The sequence below is a fragment of the Canis aureus genome, chromosome 6 (assembly GCF_053574225.1).
Source record: "Canis aureus isolate CA01 chromosome 6, VMU_Caureus_v.1.0, whole genome shotgun sequence".
In the NCBI taxonomy this organism is placed as follows: domain Eukaryota; kingdom Metazoa; phylum Chordata; class Mammalia; order Carnivora; family Canidae; genus Canis; species Canis aureus.
This window is the reverse complement of record NC_135616.1, coordinates 32,504,319-32,530,467: the sequence shown is the minus strand read 5'-3', so window position 1 is coordinate 32,530,467 and position 26,149 is coordinate 32,504,319. Positions and strand designations below refer to the sequence as shown.

The 26,149-nt window shown below is 38.8% G+C and overlaps 1 protein-coding gene across 5 annotated transcripts in view; it reads right to left on the bottom strand.

The window, feature by feature from the left end:
* The window catches only part of LOC144315680 (uncharacterized), a 471,692-nt gene extending 461,228 nt beyond the window's left edge, over positions 1 to 10,464 (bottom strand). For 3 of the 5 annotated variants that reach the window (XR_013381454.1, XM_077900604.1, XM_077900603.1), the window contains exons 1-3: positions 10,276 to 10,454; positions 9,237 to 9,295; positions 8,370 to 8,503 (exon numbers count right to left, since the gene is read on the bottom strand). Coding sequence is in view for 2 of the 5 variants with exons in the window: in XM_077900604.1 (XP_077756730.1) it covers positions 8,370 to 8,503; positions 9,237 to 9,295; positions 10,276 to 10,299 (217 nt within the window). In the remaining 3 variants the exon portion in view is untranslated. Of the gene's footprint in view, positions 1 to 8,369; positions 8,504 to 9,129; positions 9,296 to 10,275 lie in introns of all 5 variants that reach the window. The other 2 variants (XR_013381455.1, XR_013381456.1) reach the window with 2 other exon arrangements.
* Positions 10,465 to 26,149: the final 15,685 nt, after the last annotated feature.

Sequence of the window (26,149 nt, the reverse complement as noted above, 5' to 3'; positions counted from 1 at the left end):
CTTAAGAACACAATTGCACTCAGGCCTCCTTGGAGAAATGGCTGTTTCTAAGGTAAGGGAAGGAAATATACAAGATGAGCCTGGAGCACATTGTTGGGCCATAAAGTAAGAAAATGTAAAACAAATCAGGAACAAAACACAATGAGGTGGTAGGTCAAAAGGACACAGGAATCAACTGAAAGAGTTCCCAGTGGCAAAAACTGGAACTAGTAGAGAATGAAAATAAGCATAGTATCTGCTCTCCACAGCCCTTCTGAAAAGTGACAATGGCTCCGCACTCATAACCATACACTGGAGAAAGAATAGCCAGGTATTTCCACAGCAGCTGTCTCCATAGGATATGAGGTGATCCTAAGAATCAGGGATCCCCGGAGAGTCCTTACGATCTCCTGTTAGAGTCAGTATAGGAGAATCAGAAGTGGAAAAAAACTGACCCAGATCCATCTCCATGTATCCAATATGCCTATAAGCACATCTGGTAATAATTTCTCAGTTCCAAAATGTTTAATTAGAAGGGACATGAAAATTAGTTCAGAAACTTCCTATTGGCTCCTGTACGTGTAAAGCAATAGCTAGAGGGGTAGGGGGAAAAAAAAAAATCAAATGGAAGTACCTGCAACTTCTCCCTGCAGTGAAGACAGGAATCAGCAGTATCATATTCTGGAGGGACACATGGTCAGCACCATTTTCAAAGACTTGAATCAGTGATGATGTGCCATCTAGCCCTAATCAATTCACCAATGTGGCTCCTCCAAGAAGTCCAATGGATCACAGAAATAGCGGACTACTACAAACCTAGTTAAGTAGCAGTCCCAAGTACAGCTGCTTTATCAGATACATTATCTTGAGTAGAACCAATTAACTCATCCCTGGTTATAGAATAGTTCTATATTAAGAATCTCTACCAATGCAACCTTTTAGTATACATCAGAAAGGAAAATTAAAAGTAGTTTGTTTTCACTTCACTTGGAATAGCCATATACATTTGTGGTCTTGAAGAGACAACTTAATTCTTCTGCTTTCTGTCAAAATATAGCTCAATGGAATTTGAACCATCTGGACATTCTGTAGAATATCACACTGCCCAATATACTATGGGAGGTTTATCAAACCTGGTAATAACTGGCAGTTACAGATGCCTTGGTAAGATACATGCATTCTAGAAAGTGAGAGATAAATGTCAAAGATTCATGGACCTGACATATCGATCAATATTTTAGGGGTCTGGTGATCCAAAGCATGCTGGATTAGCCCCCCCCCCCTTTTTTTTAGCCCTTTTAAAATAAAGTTACTGTACCTTGCAACTTTTACTGTTAAGAAATAGTACTTGGTAAGCCTCCAAGTTTTAGAAAACACATACTCCACCCTTGGGGATACTGCTCAATCCCATTCATCAGGTAGCACAGAAGACTATAAAGTTTTAAGTGAGGCCCAGAGCAAGAGAAGATGTTTAGCCGGGACACCTGCACCCCGATGTTTCTAGCAGCAATGGCCACGATAGCCAAACTGTGGAAGGAGCCTCGGTGTCCAACGAAAGATGAATGGATAAAGAAGATGTGGTTTATGTATACAATGGAATATTACTCAGCTATTAGAAATGACAAATACCCACCATTTGCTTCAACGTGGATGGAACTGGAGGGTATTATGCTGAGTGAAGTAAGTCAGTCGGAGAAGGACAAACATTATATGTTCTCATTCATTTGGGGAATATAAATAATAGTGAAAGGGAAAATAAGGGAAGGGAGAAGAAATGTGTGGGAAATATCAGAAAGGGAGACAGAACGTAAAGACTGCTAACTCTGGGAAACGAACTAGGGGTGGTAGAAGGGGAGGAGGGCGGGGGGTGGGAGTGAATGGGTGACGGGCACTGGGTGTTATTCTGTATGTTAGTAAATTAAACACCAATAAAATATTTAAAAAAATAAAATAAAATAAAATAAAATAAAAAAAAGAGAAGATGTTTATATATTAGAGAAAGATATAGGAGACTATACCAAAAGTTCTAATAGGAAATTGCAAGGAAAACTTCAAGGTTTCCGGAGCAACACCATACCAACTTTAGCAATTAGATACATTCAAAACATTGCTTTGGCACTCAAGTTGGCACTGGTAGAAACTGAACACATAACCATGGAAGACCAAGTGACCCTGAGACCACAACTGCCCACCATACACTCTATACTCTTAGACACATCGTCGTAAGTTTGCATGGCCCCAGCAACAACTCATCATAAAGCGGAAAGAGTTTCAGATATCAGGTTTGGACAAGTCCAGAGAGTTCATATTGTCTCCTGAGACATTCTCTATCAGCAGCTGGAGGAAGACAATGACCTGTAAACTTGGCTCATGGATAAATCAGCTTGGTCTGTGTTCAGGTACAAGGAAAAACAGACTGCTAGCTCACTACAGGCCCACACAGGTAGGTCTTTGAAAGACAATGGTGAGGACTAATACTCCCAATGGCAGTGATTCAAGCAGGACACCTTGCTATTCGCTTTGAGAGAAAGTAAAGTGGCCCAAAATTAGGACACGCATGTACTTATTATGTGAAGTGGTAAATGACTTGTCTATTTGGTCAGAGGCCTTGAAGTTGCAATACTAGAAAACTGAGTGCAAGAAAAATCCAGAGGCAAATGTTGGATTTAGGTAGGTGGCCGCAGAATGCAAGAATTTGGGGACTGCACATAAATGCCCGACAGAAATTATCACCTGCAGAACAGGTCCAAGCAGCTAAGTGGAGAGGTATTCATTAGGTGTCAACCAGCTTCTTTCCTCCAGAAAGGGCTTGTCCAACATGATCAAGACTGAATTAGCCCAAGAAACAGAGCTAGGAGCTATACATGGCCCATAGCATCCATAATATTACTAAGACTGATATAGTCACTGCTGATTGTCCAGTATCTGAGCAAAAGAAGCCAATGCTGAGAGCCTCCAATAAGATACCAAATCTCAAGTAGACCAGGGTCTCAGTGGTAAGTTGATTTACTGGACACCTTCTAGCTTGAAAAGAGACATGTTTTACCTCGGCAGCTTCATATTCTGATTAGTTTAATCTTTTCTACCCACAATGCCTCAGCCAGCATGACCAACCCTATTAGTTTCCTAGGGCTCTCTCAAATGAGGGACTTCAAAAAACAGAAGTCTATTTTTTCACAGTTCTAGAAGCCACAAGACTGAAATCAAGGTGTTGATAATTTTGGTTCGCTCTGGATGTTCTGAGACTGAAATCTGTTCCAGGCCTGTCTCCTAGTTTTAAGGGACTAGGGACAATCCTTTGCATTCCTTGGTTTACAGATACAGCATTTAACAGTTTTTGCACTGCCTCCTCTGGGTATTCTTCCCATCTCTTTTCCTACAAGGACCCTTGTTATTGGATTTAGGGCCTACCTTGATCCAGGAGGATGATTTCTGCCTGATCATTTTAGATTTCTCAAGCCAAAACGCCAGTAGGTACAAAACAGAGTCACCTTGCTTTCAAAAGTAATTAACTCCAATCATTATGAAAACCATTGATACTACATAATGGGGGAAGGAAGAAATTTTATATTCAGCTAATCCATTTGAGCATTTTGGTGACTTCATACCCAACTATAAGTGAGCAAATTCAGAAACCACAGTCTGAAAAAGGGATGGTAAAGGGTCTAAGACCCCTCAGGAATGAGGGTCTGGTTGGGTCACTCTATTAAGCTAGCCATGAAGCCTCGCATAGCCAATTGAGAGGAAATGGGTAATGGCAGAGGAAGAGAAGGACCAATTTAATCCAACTATTCTCCTTGATTTTTAAAACAAGATTACCCAGAAATTGTGACAAACCACAATGCTGGCAAAGTTGTATTTGAATGAAGGCACCTGAATGCAAGAAGGGAATCTAAATAGTGCAAGGATTGTACTTCAATGGAAGCCCTTGATGCCTTGAGCCAAATCCCTTTTGCTGAGCTGGTACACATAACCCCACCCATTGTTAGTGCTGGCTGCTAATCACTCATAGCTGCCCCCTCTTTCCAAATTTTCCTTGACTAAATGCAAACAGGAGAAGTCTCATTTAAGAGGTTAAGCCTTACCCCCAAGGACAGTCAGGGACATGATAGGTACAAAAGGCTTGTCCCCATGCTGTAAGTAGGGACCATCTCTATAGTGTGGTTTGTGCTACAGAGCTTAAGACCAAGATATAGCTAAATCTTTAGTCAAGACTATTTTTCTTGCTTAACTTTTCTTCTCTTGCTATATCTTGCTTTTCCTAATAATCTTAGGGGTATGCACCCAATAAAATACTATCACAGGAATCACAAACTCTGGCTCTGCTTCTAGAGAACATATGTCAGATATAAATTATATATATATATATATATATATATATATATAATGTGGTTTCTAAAAGACTGAAAAATGAAGCAGAAATTTTAGTAGACCCATAATGTTAGTAAGGAAAAGAAACGGTATTCAAAGCCCACAAAGTAGAAGGATCCTGGTAAACATTTCAAGCTTATACTTATGAAACTAAAGAGCTATACACTCAACTTCTAACTAGCTCAATTCCCTAACTGAATTAAAGTGATCTGCCACTGTAGTGAGACTAAAATATCTATAATTTCTCATAAACAATGTCTAGCTTTCAATGGCCAGGCACAGAAATTAAAAAAAAAAAAAAATAGGACTAAGAGTTAAAATAGCAAATAGAAATAGACCCACAAGTGATGCAAATTTTCAAGTTAACAATTAAAATACTATGATCAGGAAAATTAAGATACAGTATTTCAGCTAGTAACTTTTTAATAAAGTTAGAATTCTAGAATTTAAAAACAAGTGAAATTAAGGAGTTTAATAAAGTTGACCAAAAATGACTGATGAAAGGAATTAAACAGGAACACAGGGCAAACACAGTAAACAAATTGAAACAAGGAGAGGATAAAAGAGAAGCACAAGATACATGGTTTACAGATTTTTGTAGGATAATAGACATATAATTCAGGGGTTAACTTCAGACAATTTTGTCATACTAACCCAGAGGACATGTGGCAGTATCTAAAAGTTTTTGTTTTGTTTTTTTTCAGTAACAACTTCTAGAGGTTGCTACTGGCATCTAGTGAGTAGAGACCAAAGATATCGTTAAATATCCTTCAATGAACATGACAGACTCCTACAAATGTGAATTATCTGATACAAAAATGTCCGTCAAGCAGCTGTTGACAAGTGAATATACCAAGAGTCCAAGGAAAAGAATAGAATCTGGCAGAAGCAATATTTAAAGAGACACTGAATGGCTAATCTTTTCCCAAAGCTAACAAAACCTAACACAATCACTTAAAGGAACCCAAAGTCTCATGTCAGCTAATTGCAACATATAGACTTATTTGATGCTGGACCAGACAGGCAAAAGAAAGGTCAGAGAAGTTTTAAACCTCAACTGGCTAAACCTTCAATAATTTAAGAAATCATTTTTAATACTTGCCTACCATGTTTTGATCCATGATGCTGCTTTCAAATTCAGTAACTAGATAACCTCCCAGTCCAGACCACCCATGTACTTTCAGACTCACTACCAAACTATTCTGACTGCATTGTTCAATCACATGGACTAGGCAAACAGTAGTACAGTGATCAAAGATACTAAAATATTAATACATTTGAGTGGGACACAGTGTCTACCACAGCTCACTGGCTTCTACCTCCCTATATACACTCTCTAAAATGAAACCTTCCCATAGCAAGTGATAAGCACAAATGTTGGTGCTATGTATGGGCTAATCATTACTGGCTAAAATTTTGTGTGAATAACTATAAAACTTTATACTGATATGACCAATTGGTTATACAATTATTAAAAATAGAAATCCATCCTCATCGCTCATCATACTCTAAACATCCTTCTCCTGCAGATTAGCTACCCTCATTTCCAGGGACCAAATACCTTCTCATTGGCACACAACAGCCCAGACTCATCTTGACCAGAGCAATCCTTCGCACATTCTCCAGAAAAATACAGCCTGTCTTTCTGAAGGACTCTATCCCTAGCTATTTGTACTTTGGTGTCCATTCGCCAATATTTTTAAAAATATTTTATTTATTCATGAGAGACATAGGGAGGAGACAGTGGTGGGCAGAGACACAGGCAGAGGGAGAAGCAGGCTCTATGCATGGAGCCTGATGCAGGACTCTCCCAGGACTCCAGGATCATGCCCTGGGCAGAAGACAGGCACTAAACCGCTGAACCACCCAGGGATCCCCATTCACTCATATTTTATCTCTTTAGTGTGTAAGCCTCTCTTACTAGCTAGCACAATACTATGCACACACATAACTTGCTATATACTTATTAAATAGTTAAGTAAATGAATATACAAATATGTGAAAATATTTACGTCCCTTCAAAATAGGAATGAATCATTCAATACAACCAGTGATGTCAAATCATTGCCCCACAGTGTAAAGGATGTGAGTTTGTTAAATTGATGTTCTACTTGGATGGAAGCCACTTTCCAAATGAATGTGTCCAAATTCCCTTTATGAGTGCTTGGATATGGTGCCATGCTGTGTTTTCTGTGAAAAGCAATTGTTAAGAGTGCCAAAAAAGAACTCCCATGAAACCTGGTGGGAGCTTCATTTTATCCAGTTTCCAGATTGTAAAGTGATTGCTTTGGGTTTCTACTATTTCCCATTCTCATTACACTCTTTGTCACCAGAATGGATTTATGTGGTGCCATATTCTGCACACATTACAATGTTTGTCAAGATAATGAATAGTCTGAAAATTTGAATTTCCAATACAGTCAGTGAATTATGAAAGTGTGTCTTAAAATATTTCCTCATTCTGCTCACTCATCCAATAGGCTCAGCTCTCCCTCCTCTCAAAAACCTAACTGTTGCCAGGAAGAGGTCTAAGAGGTCAGTGAAGCAAAGATTAGAATATTGAAAAGGTCAGTGTGGCATGGCCACTTCTTTAATTCACACCACATATTATACATTAAAATTCTAGGTTCTCACCCTTATGACAAATGAGAATAGAAAAATAGCATAAAATTAATCGGCAACACTTTTTAAAGTGACAAATGGTTATTAATTTCTTTGGTATTCATTACAATAACATTAATCATAAAAAAACTCTTTGAATGTAAAAGTAGCTGTGTGCAGTTCCATAGGAATTTGGTGGTAATTTAGCATTTATTAAAGTCCATTTACAATGAAGTGTTACTATATTAATCCTCTTTTCTGTGACAAAACCTGTAATAGGTGAAAGACAAAGTCTGTTCCCTCTGTAGACTTGCCATGTCAACTATGAGGCCAACTTATGTCTTTAGTTAAGATTTTTATTTTAAGTTGTCTCTTATTATGGTTAGCCCAAGTCCAAGGTTCAAAGAATGTAAAAAATTAGGAGGGCTCTGGACACCAAGGAGCAGGATATAATTTTTTAACAACGTAGGTCAATGAGTTTTTGTATTAGCTGCAAGTTACCCTAGCAACTCAATGACACTAAATATAGGATTCAACCTTCTTAAATGTAGGCGACCATTCCATGCATAAGCCCCAAGCTTTATTCTGACTTGTCACCTTGTTGCCTTCATTAAAATGGAAGGATAATGTCCATTCTGGTGGCACAGTGTATAATGTAAATGGGAAATAGAAACCCAAAGCAAAGACTATGGTCTAGTGATGGGTTAAAGGTAAGAATCCCTTCAGATTTCACAACCATTGTTTATTCCTCTGAATCCAACTCCAAAAAAAAAAAAAAAAAAAAAAAGACTACTACTGGTCTACTGGCATACTAGTCAGCTTCTTAGTAATACCCCTAACATCAGCTTGTTGTTCCTGACAATTTATCATCATTAATGAATACTGTTAGACACTATACTACACACTCGTTCAAGGAACTAATATGCATGAAGTCAATCTTCACAATCCTAGGAAAAGGCATTATCATCGTCATCCCTATTTTATACAGATGAGGAGAGGAACACAGCATACAGAGGTAGCAACTGGCTGAGATTTGGATCCTGTCAGTTAGGTACTAGAGTCTACCCTCTGAGAGATGACACTTTGCTGCCTCTTGTCTTCCCAAATGAGTGGTTTGCAACAATATCTAGTATGAATTAGAAATCTAGAAACGTGAAAGGAAGCTCAATTTCCTACAAATTCAGAAAGACCAAGCATTAATCCCTCTAAATCCAAGGTTTCAAAAAAAAAAAAAAAAAAAAAAAAAAAAAGCAAAACCTGTTGCAATAGGTACCAAGAGTTACTGATCCCTGCAGCTCTGGGGCAGCCAGACAGGGTCTAGTATAGCCTAAGCCAACAGGCCAGTTGCAACTACCATCTGCCTATTCCAGGTTCCTTGGAACATACTGGAGAGTATCAGGGTCTGAAGTACCACATACCTTCCGGCCACTGGCAATGTAAGTGATGCCTGTCATGTGCTGCTGTGTGCACTGTAGGCTGAATGCAGATGAGGAGGTGCTGTGCTATTTGGCAATACACTCCAGGAGGCAAGCTGCAAAGCATTCGACTGTTGCTGAAATGAAGAACCAACAAAAGGCAAGAAGTCATATTCTGGGTAAACAAGGAGAATTTCTATGCCCACAGTGGGGCCACCTGAGGGTAAGGTGGGGGCTCTCTGGTAGGAGTACCAAGCCTTCAGGCAGTGCTCTGAAGCACCGCCTTCATAGATGTTGAAAGGCCTATCAATTTGCAGCTGATGGGCCCTTTTATTAGCATTCAAGCTATCTGCAGAGTGACAGCTCTAACAATCCATGCACAGTCTACGAATTAGAGCTCCATTATTACTTCTAAACACTTAACATCAAGAAGTTCAACTACATTTTAATCTTTTCACATTATCACAAGAAATGTCAACATTTCGTCCATGAAAGAAAAGAGCTGTCAGACCCTTAAGTGTAATTTCAACTGTTGTAGATTGTAAAATAATTGCAGAAATTGTTTTAAGTTTTTTTTTCCTGAAACCATCTGTGGAATGAGAGTTCTTTGTTGACAAAGATTGTCAACAATTTAAAGATGTTACTAAAAAAAATCTTGATTTTTTTTTTATCAGAAATTGTATGTGGTCATTGCGAGCATTAAACCTTGTATTAAAAAAGCTGAAGCAAGTTCAGATTTCTCAGTAAAAATGAAAACAAGTACCTGGAATTTTATAAATATGTAAAATTTTGTTCTTATAGGGTAGCAGAAAAGATAATGACTGTTTTCACCATTGTGTAGAAAATTCCCTCAAATCATCTTCAACATACCCCCAGAATGCCATATAAGTATTCTCATGAATAGGTCGGGAAGTGCTTCCAGAAGGTGCCTGGAAATGAAGACACAGCAGGAGCCAGCTCATAAAAACCTGAAGCAAAATCATCCCAGGAAGAAAGGAGCTTTCAAGTTCCCGACTTTCTAAATGTTTTAAAATATTTATCATGCCCATGAAGACTTTTTCTAAAGTGATAAATTCTCACCAGATTAAAAAAGTAAACTCAGCAGAGAATAGGGAATCAGGTTTTGAACTTGACAGGTCAGGGAATGCTTCGGGGAGCCTGACAAAAACCTCTCTTTGAAGATAACTTGTTATGCACATGCAAGCACCTGGCACCCTGTGTTGGGAAGAGACATTTGTTTTTATTCCAACTCTGACACGTCTGCCCTCCTAGAATTCAGCTGTGCACCTCCAGCATCACCACCTTGGTTATTATTACATAAACTTCAAAACCAGGCAAAACTAATCCATAGTACTAGAAAAACAGTAGCTACCTTTATGGGGATGGGGTGTGGACAGTGATGGGGAAGGGGTGCCAGAGACTTGAGGAGCTAGATGCTTTTGACTTTCACCTGGTGCTATAAACACAGGTCTGTTCACTGTGGAAATGGAGATGTACGTTTATATGCACCTCTCTTTAATAGAAAGTTTAAAACTTAGAATTGTTTTAAGTAAACTCAGAAGAAAAAAAGTTTAAAGTTCTAATCTGATTCTAACCTTACTCCGTTCATATGAAGGAAGTATGAAAAAAGTATCACAGCAGAGCAATTGAGTAATATTTGAAATTGAAAGCTATTAAATTGGCAGGAGAATGCTTATTGCCATATTAAAACTAGTTTTCAATCTTTAAAATCATGTAATTCTCTAACATACAAATATACAAAGAATAGGTATTAAGTGATGTTTATCATGGGGCTTTTTTAAGTTACAGGATTTAGCAGATATCTGATCCCTCTCCTCCTCCCCCTCAATAAAACAAAATCCTTTTCATATCTGCATATTAAAAGACTTTTAAAAACACATTCCCTCACCCTCTTTAGTACTGAAATGCTCATGTTGAGGTCACCCAGATCTTATCTAGTCCATCACTTTACATCTACAAGGGTTCCAAGTCCCTTTTTTCTTTCTTTCTTTCTCTTCTTTTTTATTGGAGTTCAATTTGCCAAGTCCCTTTTTTCATTTGAGTCCTATGGATACACAAGTATGTTATCCAATAAATAATGCCTCCACTCTGGAAACATTACCTAGACAGCAAAGTAAGAAGTAAGCTGGTGCTGGGACTCCTTCCAAGTAAGGCAGGATTTGTACAAACCCAATTTCTCAGGAAGAAAGGAGGTGCCAACAGTTGATATCTAAAGTCAAAGTACTTGGGGCTGAGGTAGTCTGCTTGTCTCCAGCTGCAAAAGCCATTCTAATAATCTCCCCATTAAAGAGAAAGCAACAAATGGTTAAATCCCTCTACTAGAGCTAAAGTCCAGATACACCAGGTTAAGCACTTCCCTCCCACTCAAGAGGATGCAGAACCCAGCCCACGAGGGCACTAAGGGAGTTCACCTGAGCCCTTTGTACAATAGACCCCCCCCCCATACCACACACATACAAAACCAACCATGTATAATATATAGAGAATCATCCCCTTTTAGAGAGACTCAGTCTTAAGGCTAATTATAGCATCACCAATAATACAAGCTGTAACCTAAGCTTTATCCATCACTGAGATTCAGTCATGTTTGGTAGGTAATTCATCAAAAAATTTTGCAAGTTAAGCAGCAAAGAATGGGGGGAAAGTTTATGAAGAAATGCCAGAGACAGGAGAAAATAGTTCACCATACCAGTAGTGAAAAAAGACTTGCAACAGGATTTTGCATCAAAGTTAACAAAATAATTACAAAATAAATAACCCTTAGAATGTTAAGCCATGACTATGTTACTATAAGCTTGGCACATAAGGACAACCGCTTTGGAACACAATATGGATACACCAGCTTGACACAAGCATTTTTTTTTTTTCCTAAGGTTCTGGAAATTAATATTCCTAACAGTTTTCTCAATAGTCATCGTGGTATTACCTAAACTATATACCTTTTAAATATTTTAACCATTAAGCACAAAACATAATTTGTTTAAAATGAGGACAATGGGGGAATCCCTGAGTGGCTCAGCAGTTGAGCGTCTGCCTTCAGCCCAGGGTGTGATCCTGGAGTCCCAGGATCAAGTCCCGCATGGGGCTCCCTGCATGGAGCCTGCTTCTCCCTCTGCCTGTCCCTGTCTCTGTCTCTGTCTCTCTCTCTTTCTCGAATAAATAAATAAAATATTTTAAAAAATGAGGACAATGAAGTCTAAGTAACTACAAGAGAGAAGATTTTAACATCCTATTCACTAAAAGATTCAGGTCAGAAATGTATCATTCCTATTATCGTAGTTACATAAAGCATGGATATTTACCAACCAAAACTAAAAATATGCTAAAGTTGGAGTGTTCTTTTGGAGTTGTGAAAAGAGGATTTTTCTTTTAAAAATCCATTTAATGCCATTTAATGCTTGTGCAATAAAAATACATTTAACTAGACAATTAGCTCTTGGGCATTACTACAAATTCTATAAAGAATAAAGCACAACTTATTTTGTTACATTCAAAGACAATGAAAACAAGGTATTTTGTTTAAATGCTTAGAAATTTAAGCATTTAATGCTTAAATGCTTAGAAATTATATGATGATGGCCAAGTCACCTAACCTTTCCAGGGGCCTTTATTTCCTCATTTACAAAATGGATAGGATAATGCCTGCCACTCTTCTACCTCACAGATTTTACACATCTCAAAAGAGTTGATATATAAAAGTGCTCATTAATCATATTATCTTAGTCTTGCTGCTATAACAAAATATCATAAACTAAGTGATTTATAGACAAGAAATCTATTTCTCACCATTCCAAAGGCTGAGAAGTCCAAGATGAAGGCACAGGCAGATACCTTCTCCATAACCTCACAAAAAGGAAAAAGGGCAAGGAAGTGTTTTTTTTCTCACCACTTTTATAAGGAAGCTAATCTCATTCAAGACAACAGCCAACACCTGGCTGAGCCAGAATTCAAGAGAAAATTCCTGGTTGATCTCAAGCCCCAAATCAGCCAACTTTGTGATGCTTATTTTTTACAGCTCATGCAATCTTAGCCTATATTAGAAATGTAGTATTTTAAGCACAGGTGGCAATATTACCACCATCCTCAGTGCTCACCCAAGTGCTCATATGTGGAAGCCATTTTTGAGAAAACACAGCAATAAGCAATAAAACCAGAAAAGCAGACATGGTAGTAAGGAGTTTGGAAACCATGCAATAGAAGCAGCAGTTGGAGAAATAGGTGACTGTTTGGTAACCAGAAGAAAAAAAGAAAGATGTAATTACAGGGTTTCCATCTCAAAGTAAACTTCTGTTGTTCTTTGGGCATAAAGAACTACAAGATGGTGACTGCCATGGCCGATCACATCAACTTCTAAGAATGAAGACAATCTTCTTAGTCAGTGAGCTAATAGTACAAGTCCTTGTTATTGATTTCAGCCCAGCTTAAACTGTGAACTATGGAATGGACCAATGCAGGACTTTCAGTATGTGCTCATGTGTGCACACATTTGTGTTTATGTGTGAATAGTTAGCAGAAGATGCTATAGACTCAAGACCTCAACCACCAAATTAATTAGAATTTTCACTCAAAACAGTTTATGAAACATAATGGGAAGGAGTAACAGAATAGGCCTATGAATAACTTGCAAAAATGCCATGTGTCCACCATCTTAAGGATTATATGAACAAGACAGCATATATAAAAGAAAAAAATGAAATAGCACATCCTTTAGAAGAAAGAGAACAAACTCCACAACCAACCCAGGAAACTTCCATTCAGGACGCTGCCTGTACTTATACCAATGCTTCCTCCATACTCCCAGGGTGAGCATCAGCAGAATGTAAATAATCTACTCTTAGAGGTTTTACATGGATGCTGAGGTACCTACCACAGCACGGAAAATGCCTGCAAAGGGCTAAAAATGGGCTCACAGCAACTCAAAGGCTTCAAGCCTCAATACACAATAACTCAGAGATTTGGATATCTTCAATTATTTTCCTCTTCTGAAGAAGGTACACGTTATCCTCACCGTTATTCCAAGTTATACCAAGGTGCTTCAATCTGCCTACAGGTTGGGGCAGAGTTCGGGTGAAAACAGACACAGGGGCTCCTGGGCGGCTCAGTCTGTTAAGCCTTCACCTCAGGTCATGACCCCAGGTCCTGGGATGGAGCTCCCTCCTCAGCGGGAAGTCTGCCCCTCGCCCACCTCCACTCTGCTCATGTGCTCTCTCTCTCTCACAAATAAAATCTTAAAAAAGAAAGAAAGAAAGAAAACAGACAAAAAGAGAAGCGGGGATTTTTCATCTGAATCAGTTTTTTCCTCAGCTTGTACGTTCTTTCTCAATTGTTCTGTGTCTCCACTGCCTCCACTTCATCGTCTTTTACTAGAGTAAAAAATAAATACCTCCTGTGCTACGTACAGCCAGTGCAGGACCTCGCCTCTCAAATTTGTATGAAACAAGAATATCATGTATACTTTATAGAGTAGCTAAGTGAATGAAATGACAGGACAACAAGTATGCCTGATTTCCATATTCAAAAATATATATAAGTCAGGGTGCCTAGGTGGTGCATTCAGTTGGGCAACCAACTTTTGGTTTTGGCTCAGGTCAAGATCTCAGGGACGTGGGATTGGGCCCGTGTCAGGCTCCAAGCAGACTGTGAGGTCTGCTTGGGATTTTCTCTCTCTCTCTCTCAAATAAATAAATAAATCTTAAATATATATTAATATATATAATGGATATATGTATCCATTCCTACTTGATAACCCTTATTGCCTCCCTAATTTTCCCTCCATAAAAATTCTCCTTATACATTAGATATTTGTTCATTAAATGCTATTTTCTTTATTTCTGTGACAATTTCAAAATGCTTTATTTATACTTAAATAATCTCCAGTGGGAAAAGTAACCTTTAATAACCTATAACTCCCTAATTGTATGTCATTGCCTGGAAGCCTTACCATTAAGTTTTCATAATTGATAAAAGCTGAATATTGGGGAAGAATACAGAAAGTTGAAACTAATACATTGTTGAAACAATTCCTCAGTGGGAGGAATCACACTGATAGAGTAGAAAGAACAAGAGCTTTGTGTTTGGATCCTGGATCACATACTGGCCAACTAACTTTCCTGAGTTTCAATTTCCTCGTACAGAAAAGAAAGTACCTGTAACCTAGGATTTGGTTGAGAATTACGATGCTATACCAAATAGCCCATCATAGAGCATATATCCACTAAGTGAAGATTCCTTTCCTCTAGCCTCTAGAGTGCACAGTGTCCACAGTGTCTGCTCAGCCCCAGCTCTAAGGAAGGTGCAGGAAAGAGAAACAAGTTATTTCAGACTTGCTACCCTCTAGTCACTAACTCCCACTATTTTCAATTACATTCACCCAAGAGGCACCTGGGTGGCTCAGTCAGTTAAGTTTCTGAGTCTTCAGCTTAGGTCATGATCTCAGGGGTCATGAGATCAGATTTAGCTCCATATCCTCAGGCTCTGCGTTTAGCAGGGAGTCAGCTTGAAGAGTCTCTCCCTCTGCCCCTCCCCCTGCTCACTCACTCTTTCTCTAAAATAAATAAATCTTAAAAAAAAAAAAAAAATTGGGATCCTTGGGTGGCACAGCGGTTTGGCGCCTGCCTTTGGCCCAGGGCGCGATCCTGGAGATTCGGGATCAAATCCCACGTCAGGCTCCCGGTGCATGGAGCCTGCTTCTCCCTCTGCCTGTGTCTCTGCCTCTCTCTCTCTCACTGTGTGCCTATCATGAATAAATAAAAATTTAAAAAAAAATTACATCCACCCCAAATGCATATGTTGAAGCACTAATCCACAGTGTGAAGTTTTCTGGACATAGGACTTTTAAGGAGATAACAAAGGTCAAGTGAAATCATAAAGGTGGTGTGCTAATCCAATAAGATTGGTGTCGTTAAAGGGAGACACCAGAAATCTATCTCTTGCACACACAGAGGAAATGTCTTTAGAGGACACAGCAAAAAGGAAGCCATCTGCAAGCTAAGAAAAGAGATCTTACCAAAAACCAAAGCTGAGGGCACCTTAGCATTGGACTTTTGACTTCCAGAATGAGAGAAAATAAATTCCTGTTGTTTAAGCCACCCACCAGTGGTACTTTGTTATGGCAGCCTCAGTAACTAAGACTACCTACAAGAGTTCAAGTTCATCCTGTCTGTCTTCAGATTTGCCCTGTTTGATGGCATACTACCTTACTCCTTGATAACTAATTCACACCAAGTTGTTAGGGAGCAATTCTCCCAGAAACATGTGAATTCTAATAGAAGGCTCCAGAGAAAGGACTGCTTAAACTCAGAGTGCACAGGTGTGCCTTGGTGCACATCTCAACAAACAAGGATCATGAGACCAAGATTCAAGTGCAATGGTTTACTTGGAAGGTGATCTGAGATGAGACAGGAAAGAAAAGTACCAATAAAAGGCTTGTCAAGTCACTACAGCAGACAACTGGCGCTTAATCCATCTGTAGAACTGGAGCATCATTTAGAACATGAGTCTCAGAGTTATCCCTTGGGGGAAGGAGTTGGCATACTTACTACCCACCTGAAGGGGAGTGGGTAATGTATGAACAATTCTGGTTTGCTCAGTGGGCAGCCACAGCAGGCTCCAACAGGCAGATAGAACACCCAGGTAGAGTCACAGGTGCTGGTAGGTGGAATTTGGAAGTCGTACATTAAAAAAAAAAAAAAAGTATTCTTGCCAGGAGCATGTGGGTAAGGAACTGACAGCATCAGCTACCGGGTCCTACTGCGTGTGGAGGCCGAGAAAAATTAAGGCCATTGCACCTTAAGTTCAGCGTTAGCACAAGTACAGCCACTCAGGCCCTGTGAATAAGAGCTGAACTTTCCCTTACTTCAGTTAAGCCCCATATTAGAATGAGGACAAAGCTCAGAATGCCCTCGGCAGGGAATCCCATATCAGAAAGACAACATAGCTCAGAGAATCCCATATTAGATCTTAAGGAACTCCCCCACCCTTTCCTCCCATATTGGAATGGAAAAAAAAATTCCCCCAACCCTTCTGAAAATCCCCTAGACCAGCCCATAAAAAAACCCAGCTGTAACCCACTTCGGGGTCCAAGGCCCTGCTCCGCTGTGTCGGGTACACTTGGACCCAAGCTCAAGCTTGCTAATAAAACCCTCGTGCGCTTGCATCGGTGTCGGCTCCTTGGTGGTTTCTCGGATTCGCAATCTTGGGCACAACACTGCGTATCGATTTACTCATGATAACCTGCCTCCTTTCAAAAATGATTTGAATCTCAAAAATTTACGTTTAATGAAGAGATGAAATTGAATAGCATGGTTATTACAAGCCTAACAGCCTCCAATGAATGAGAAATTTTAGAGTATATATGGATTCTTGAAGAGGTTAATATCCTTGAATATTTTAAGGAGATCCATTAGAATCACAGCACAATCTGGTTAGCGATTTTGAAAGAGGATTTTCTAAACAAATGGCAAACTTCAGTACAAACATGATTTGAACACAAATTCCAAACAAATCAAAACTGAATTTGTGGCTTTTAAATTTGTTTGTTGGTTGTTTGTTTTCCATTATGACAGCCACATTTCAAGTAGTTGGTAAATCAGGGCTTGAAGAAATGTAGCTGCTTTACTTTTTTTTTTTTTTTTTTCACTTGAGAATGCAGCTTTTAACCAATGGTCTCTGCCCAGACTACAGCCTTCTGTATATTTCTGTATATCCTTGCTGCTTTTCTACTAGTATATAAAGGACTTTCCATCTGATCCAATCAACCCTTGGGCGGGGCGGGTGGGGGCGGGGACAGGCTTTAAGTGTCAACCGAGGCTTTAGAATGCCCGAGGCTAACAGGAAACTTTTCTATGGTCTTCCTGAAGACACTTAAAAATAGAATACTTGTATTCTTTTCCCTGTAGCTTCCTGGGCTTTCATATCAGAGTAAAGGAGGCAAAAGGAACCATTTGAAAGCAATGTTATCAATAGTATATTCCATATGGAGAGTTTCTTGAAGCCTAAAGAAGGTATTTGTTGTCTGAATTCTTGAATGTCTGCTTCATTAAATTAGCCAAACCTTTTTTTCTGGATTAAAGAAATATGGGCAAATTCATATGACTAACTTTCCAAACAATTATAGTTTCTCCAATCCAAAAATTCATAATCAGGATTCTCATTTTATACTTAAATCTTAACTGGTTGCTCTATGTTATTGGGGAAATTCATATTTCTATAAGTAACTTCTACAAGTAGTGAATATACAATTACACTTAAAGCAGTTGAATTACTCTAATGTGCTCTAGTTACATGTACTCAAAGTTTGCTCTTATTTCATGCTAAGACTTTAAAAATTAGTTTGGAAAATCCTTGATTCAGTGTTTTAGACTCCTTTACTAACTGAATTGAATAAAGAAAATGGTGAATGATTCAAACAAGGATTTATTGAGTACTCATTACACATGTGCTTGGGTTTCTGGAGAAGACAGAAGAGAAGGGAAATGATCCTTCCATGGAATTCACCATGCTCACTGCTTTGCCTACGTCATGTAACCTTCCCATCAGTCTTCTGCAGTGGTTATTGTTGCACCTGCTTTTCAAAAGAGAAAACTAAGGTTCTGAAACTCAAAAGAATTTACTACACAAGTCAGTCATCTGGGAAGTAGCAGAGCAATGGTACTAATTCATATCTACATAACTCAGGAGCCCCTTTTCTTTACATTACAACATCTGCCTTCCAAACAGAAACTAGACTGAAGCTACAAAACAGATGGCAAAAATATCATTTGGGGAGCAATTTTTTTTAACAGTTGTATTGAGGCAATATTGATGTATAGTAAAATACACATGCTCAAAGTGCAGAATCTTACCAATTTTAACATATATATATGTATATACATATATATATATATCCCCATGAAACCATCAACACAATCGAGAAATGAAAATCCCCACATCACTATCCCCAAATTTGCCTCATTTTTATTAGGAATTCCTTCTTCCTGTCCCCCCTCTTGTTCCCTAAGCAATTACAGATCTACTTTTCCTCATCATATTTTGGCTCACATTTTCTAGACCTTCACATAAATAGAATTAATCATACAGCATACACTCTTCTTTTGTCTGGCTTCTTTCATGCAGCATAATTATTTTAAGATTTATTCATATTGTTGTATATATCAATAGTTTATTCAAGTTCCTTGATAAATAGGGATACTTAGGAACATACTACAATTTGTGTATCTCTTGTTTTGGTTTTGGGCTACTGCAAATTGTGCTGCTATGAAAGAGTGTTTAGGTCTGTGTGTGAATGCATGATTTCTTTCCCTTGGGTAAATACCTAAGAGTGGAATGACTGGATGATACAGGAGGATCAGGATTTTTAACTTTTTGAGAAACCAGCAAACAGTTTTTCAATGTAGTTACACCATCGTACATTCCCAGCAGCCATAAGTATGTGAAGGCTCCAGTTAGTCAACATTCTTGCTAAGCACTTGGTACTGTCAGTCTTTGATATTTTAGCCATTTTAATGAGAATGTACTGGTGTCTTCCTAACGTTTTCATTTGTATTTCCTTGATGACTGAAGGAAATACAAATTATTTCCAGTATTTCTTCTTGGAGACTGATGTACACATATCTGTTTATTTTTGAAGAGGTGCCAAAGAAATTCCATGGGAAGGGATAATCTTTTCAACAAATAGTGCTAAATCATGAGTTAGATTACCTTGATTTAGATTTAGAGGGATCCCTGGGTGGCACAGCGGTTTAGCGCCTGCCTTTGGCCCAGGGCGCGATCCTGGAGACCCAGGATCGAATCCCGCGTTGGGCTCCCTGCATGGAGCCTGCTTCTCCCTCTGCCTGTGTCTCTGCCTCTCTCTCTCTATCTCTGTGACTATCATGAATAAATAAATAAAATCTTTAAAAAAAATTAGATTTAGAATACCTTGTCATGTGTTTATTTGCCATTTGTAGATTTGAGATTTAGTATGATTTAGATTCTAAATGATTTAGAATACCTTGTCATGTGCCTATTTGGCATTTGTAGATTTGTACATTTTTTGTGGTAAACTATCTTTAGAATCTCTTGGTCTTTTTTTTTAATTAGGTGTTTTCCTCTTACTGAGTTTTAAGAATATATATTCTAGATTCAAGTCCTTTATTAGACATATGCTTTACTATACTTTTTTCTCAGAGTGTGCCTTTGCTTTTTCATTTTCATAAGTCTTCTGAAAAGCAATTTTTCTTTGATGAAGTCAAACTTTTTTATTTCAATGCTTTTTCTTTTATTGGTTTTGCCTTTTATGTGGGATTTAAGAATTATTTGCCTAACTCAAATCACTAAGATTTTTCCTCTGTTTTATAGCTTTAGCTATTATATCTAGAAATATAATCCATTTCAAAATAATTTTTCTTTTTTTCCAAAATAATTTTTCTATATAATGTTAGATAAAAGGATTATCTTTGGGCTTGTTTGTTTAGATATAGTCATCCAGTTGTTTTAGCACTATTTGTTGAAAAGATTATCCCTTCCTACGAAATTTCTTTGGCACCTCTTCAAAAATAAACATATATGTGTACATCAGTCTCTAAGAAGAAACTCTAAGGAAACTCTAAGGTTCTTTTTTGTTTATATTTATCATCTACACACCCTTTATTTTAAAAAAGTACTTAAGGTCATACAATAGAATAAAAAAAAAAAGTTCCAAGTAAATAGAATGACAAGAAATAGAAAACAGTGGCAGCTGGATATAAACCAAGAAGTAAAGAAAGAGTAAGAAAGAAATTGAGAAGCTGCATGGAAGATCCTCTGTCAAAAAAAAAAAAAATTTAAAAAAGGAAGATCCTCTGTCAAATGGCTAAATCATTACATAGAGTATTGTTTCTCAACACGGAAAAAAATTTGCTTTCTGGGACAATTTGCAATGTCAGGGAACATTTTTGATTTTCACAAAATCAAAGTAGGGAGTAGGGAATGCTACTGGCATTTAATGAGTAGAAGCCAGGAATATTGCCCAACATCCTATAATACACAGGACAGGTCTCCATAACAAGAACAATCTGGTCCACAATGTCAATAGTGCTGAGATTGAGAAACTCTGAGACAAGAGTATTATACTTTTTTCACCCTGGGTCAAGCCATACTGATTAATTGTATATAAATGACACCTAATAATTATAGCAATAATATTGAGAGAGTCCCTGAAATTCTTTTAGTGTTAAAAAACAGACTAAGGGGCACCTGGGTGGCTCAGTGATTGAGCATCGGCATTTGGCTCAGGTTGTGATCCCAGAGTCCTGGGATAGAGACCCACATCAGGCTCCCTGTGGGGAGCTTGCTTCTTCCTCTGCCTATGTGTCTTCCTCTCTCTCTCTCTCTGTCTCAAATCAATCAATCAATCCTTAAAAAAAAAACAGACTGAAAATATCAGTTTGGGCAACAAATTTTTAAATTGCATTTTTTAGGGGCACCTAGGTGGCTCAGTCAGTTAAAGGCTTGACTCTTGATTTCAGCTCAGGTCATGATCTTAGGGCCATGAGATAGAGTCCTGTGACCTAAGATTCTCTCTCTCCTTCTTCCTCTGCCCCTCACCCACTTGCATGCATGCTCTCTCTAAAAAAAAAAAAAAAAAAAAAAAAAGATAAACAAAATGCATTTTTCTCGACTAATTTATTAAAATGTTATATCCTATAGTGACTTTTTGCTTTTGAATCTGTAATGTTCATTACAAATTTCACAAATTTGGCACCAAAAAATTGCTCATCAAAAAGCTAGCTCAAGTCCTGTCCTCAAGGGATGCACAGGCCAGAAGAAATATGAAATGTATTTATTCATGCTTATCATACCAAGTAGAAAGTGAGAAGGACCACAAAAAATGTATAGTTGAAAGCATTTAAAGAGATTAAGGAAGGTGAGAGTATATTCCCAGTGGGGCAATCAGGGGAGCTTTCTCACCAAAGGAGGATTTGAGGTAGACCTTGACAAATGGGTAGGATTTTGATACACAGAAATGAGGAAGAGTGAATCTCAAAAGGAGTAGAAAGTGTGAACAGATATATGATGATGAAAAAGCACAAGACACATTATAAGAATAGATATTTAAGCTGAAGAAAACATATGAGGGATAGTATGTTTTTCATTACAGAATGTTCTGTGCCGATAAGGATGTTTAAAGTGTTGCCTAAATAATAAGCAAACAAACAAACAAATAAAAACCTGGGTTGCCTTATCAGGGAGAAAATGAAGCAAAGAAGAACAGAATTTGAAACCCCAAAATCCTAGTATTCTGTTCCAGCCCCCCCATACCCATTCAGTTAAGTAATTGAAAAATAAAAATTCAAAGAAAAGAAATAACTTCTTTAAAATAGTTACACATTTCAGGTAGAAAATATGCAAAACTAGATAAGCAATCAAACCACCTTTATTCACAAAGTATTCCCTGGATTTTTCCAGATCTTGATAACTGTTCTCCTCTGAACACTAACCCCATTATAGGTTATAGGTATTTCAAGGAAATACCTTTGGGCCATTTACCACCCTCCTGTGTGTTTATTCTTGCCTCCTAAGTCAATATGTCTCTTTTGTTTGGATACACATTTCTTACTTTTTGACTGATAAAATTTCTCACAATACACCCTAAAATATAACATATATGCAGGGAATATTTTTGTCTTGTGATCTATCCAGCAAATCCTGGATACTGTTAAAATTAGTTATTTTTTGCAGACTAATCTGTGTGTGGTTTGTTTTGAACCCGCATGCTAGCTAGCATCCTTTTTATAGCTCCACATCAAGTTTATGTATAATTCAATCAATACCTTGGGGCGCACTATTTGATGATTACAATAAAAAAAAAAAGATCTATTTTGTTGTTCTTTGTGAAGGTACTTTCATTATCACATGTCACTCAGTTACAAGAGTTTATGGGACCATTTACACCCAATGGACGCTTTAAACATACAGTTTTTATGACAACTAAACTCCAAAATAAATGAAAACATTTTAGAAAGATATTAGGATCCTTTCCTCGGTCTTTGATTGATATGAATTGGAGCAGTAAAAGGGGCTTTCTTTTGTATAGTCCTGCCTGTTACAAGACACTGGAGAAACTGAGGTGAGATGATGTATTCCAAATAGCTAATGACCCAGACTTTCTCACTCATTATCAACAGAGCCCTCAAACCTAAGAATAAAAATATGAAAAAGCAGCAAATGATTTTTTAACAAATATTCATTTATTTCGGGTCAGTTAAACAAATATTTCTTGGACACTTTCCAGAAAACTAGGCCTATATCTGGTCAATGGGTACCCTTCTTCTCCCAGATAGCAACCCCACAACCTATAGTTCTGAAACACTCTCATTCTTTTAAGTCATAGACTATTTTGGTTTCAGGAGAGTCATTTGAAATGCAAGCCCCTACAGTGGGAGAAATCTAAATATGAACTGCATATTAGATAGTACAATTACATCAGTGTTAAATTTCTTGATTTTGAGAATTGCACCTTGATTGTGTTTAAAAAAAAAAGTCCATGTTCTTGGCAAACACATTAAAGGGATAGAGAGTCATGACTTCTGTAAATTACTTCAAATGGTTCAGCAAGATGATATTAATTATTATAATAACTATAGGGGTACCTGGGTGGCTCAGTCAGTTAAACGTCTGACTCTTGATTTTGGCTCAGGTCATGATCTTAGGGTCCTGGAATCCAGCCCTGCAGGGGGCTCTTCACTCAACTCAGCGGGGATTCTGCTTGAGGATTCTCTCCCTCTCCCCCTGCTCTTCCCCTTACTCATGCGCATTCCCTCTCTCTAAAATAAATAATCTTTTAAAAAATTATTATATTAACTCTAAGAATAATACTTTGGATATCTAAGAGAGAACACAGATGTGATCACATAGGTTGAATTTGGGTTGAATTTAGGTGAAGGACTTATGGAAGCACAACATAATATTCTTGACACTTTGATGTAGATATCAGTTTTTTTAATAAAAATTTCATTGAGCAAGATTAAGGATCTGTCTCATCAAAGGAAAACCCATACAAAATGGTGCCAGGGTGGTATCTAGAGGAGCAACTAACCCTACAAAGCTCCTTGGCAATTTCTTTCTTTATACCAAGTTGTTACTATGTTGCATTTCTTTCAATGGTTCTAAACTTTTTTTTTTAAGATTTTATTTATTTATTCATAAGAGACACAGAGAGAGAGGCAGAGGCAGAGGCAGAGGGAGAAGAGGCTCCATGAAGAGAGCCTGATGTGGGACTCAATCCTGGGACTCTGGGATCACACTCTGAGCCAAAGGCAGGTGCTCAACCACTGAGCCACCCAGGGGTCCCAATTCTAAACTTCTAACACACTCCTCAGAGTCCCCAAGTCTATCTATTCTAGTCACTCTTATCACATGCCTTAGTGACATTTCTTCACTTCTAAATTAGCCTGTTAACAATATATATTCTAATTAGCTGTCCCAGAAAATGCATCTCCACCCACCACCCTCCCCAAAGCCAACCACATACTCCATCCTTCTTCCTCCAGGATCTGCTTTACCAGTGATATTCATCCCTCCTCTCCTCTGCCTCATCTTGGGTCCCCCTCCTTTTAACCCCTCCCTGCCTCCCAACATATATACATATATATTCTCCTTTCATAATTCTTAAAATATAAAGATAACAACGAGGTGCTCCCCACCAAGAACCTGGGGCCAGGGGTGGGGGTGAAGAAATGAGCTATGCTATGATGACATATAAATCACACGTTATGGATTGAAGTGAAAATCTACAAAATTACCCTAAAGAGACAGAATGTCTCTAAGGTCACAAAGACTTAGCTAAAATGAGATTCGTAATATTAACATAGATAGAGCAACAACATGGTAATTAGATGGCTGGTTCAGAGCTCCAGGAGAAAGAAAAATGAAAGAGGAAACTGTAGTGACAGGGAGCAGACCGGGCAGTTGTGGGGGACAGGGTGGGAGATGGGAACCGACTGCATAAAGGCACCAGGAACATTTTAAGTGATGCAGCTGTTCCACATCTTATTCGTATTGGTAATATGCATGGCTGTACACACTTGTCAAAAAATCATCAAACTGCACTTTCAAATCAGTGAATTTTTACTATAGGCAAATTATAATTCAACCAAGTTGATTTTAAAAACTGGGGTCATCACATATACCAGAGTTGATTAGCAGTAACAATACTAGGAGGACAGACATCACAACTGAATCACTCCACACCCATGGGACGGCACCCTGTGCACTCTGCTAAGTATTGAGAATGTATGCACCCCCTGCCATGCCCTTCCCTGTCTGTGGAACTTGCTCTGAAACTGCTTTCCTCTGGGAGCTTCTAGTTCTGCAGAGAAGCCTTACTACATGGTATCATAATACAATTATCCTTTACTTTATTTGAATATATTGAGAATCTCCCTCTTGCACAGAGTGTACTCACGGCATTATAGCTTTTTCAGAGAGCTAAAAGAGCACACACTAAACCTTTTATTTGTTATCAGATATTATCTCATGCATACTGAGCTTAAAATTACCAATAGCAGCAGTAAAATTCCGTCCTTCACATTTTTTCCTCTATTTGTTGGGGGGGGGGGGCAGGGGGAGTGTGGAAAGACAACAAAAAATGATCTAATTGTATCCAGGATGGATTTTTCTCTTTTGTTAGGCTCAAATAACAAACCTAGGAAATTCTAAATCCTAGAAGCCTGGCTGTCAGCATCTAGCTCCCCAGAGACCAAGAGAATGCTTTCATTTAGCTGAAGGCTGCTATAGGCAGCCACCTGCCCGCCTGGGAAAATACATCATTTTTTGCAAGTGTGAAAATGACTGCTAAGGGGAGTCAGAGCCCTAGTTACATGCCCCATTGCTGAGCCTTCAGCCCCGGCGGCAGGGACCAAATAGGACAGTGATTCAGAAATCCCATTTCTGTCTGACATCCTCACAATCCCTAAGCCATGCCGAAGGAGAAATACCTCTTTCACCAGCTCAGAAAAGCCAGCAATCATAGGCTTGGCTCCACAGGAGTCACTGTCAGCCCCTCACTCAGCTTCCCCAGGCTGGACCCTTCTAGAAGCCTGCCAGAAAAAGTCTAGACCAATAGTCTCTCCGTCTTGCCTCAGCACCCAGCTAGACTGCCCAGTCCAGCTTGTCTGCCCCTCACTCCTTATTCTTTCCACCCCTGACCCTCATCTGCCCTCCCCCTCTCTGCCCCCACCTTCCCCCACATCTTCTCAAATTCTGGCACTTTGGAGAAGGAACAGGCCCAGGCCCCAACAGGACTCAGCTGCACCTCTGAGAGTCTAATTATGTTCAGACTTTGACTATTGCCTCAGTTGGCAAATAGCACGTTAGCATATCACGTCTGCCATAAAATGCAGTAAATTCTAAAGAGAAAACTTTCCATATCTCCTTCAGACCTTCCTGATTTGTGTAATCACTGTCACAGGATAATGATGGAAAAGGAAACACTTGGCCATTCTGAGATGCAAATACTGGGTGGTTACCCAGGTCCACACAGAAGCTAAACCACTCTTGCCAGGCTTTCTGCACCTGCTTCTCAGCATGCACCAACCAGATGCAAGTAGCCAGGGAGCTCCAAGTCCTTCATGAACAGAGAAGGCCAGGGCTGTTACATCTCAGAACCCTGAGACTCCTCCACCACCGCCCCCAGTCATCTGGCAGGCCCTTCCCAGCTCTACCTGGAGGGTGGCAGCCTTGGACTACTTCAAGATCCCACCATGACCAGCTGGCTTCTGAGCCCACCTGGACACAGAGAGGGA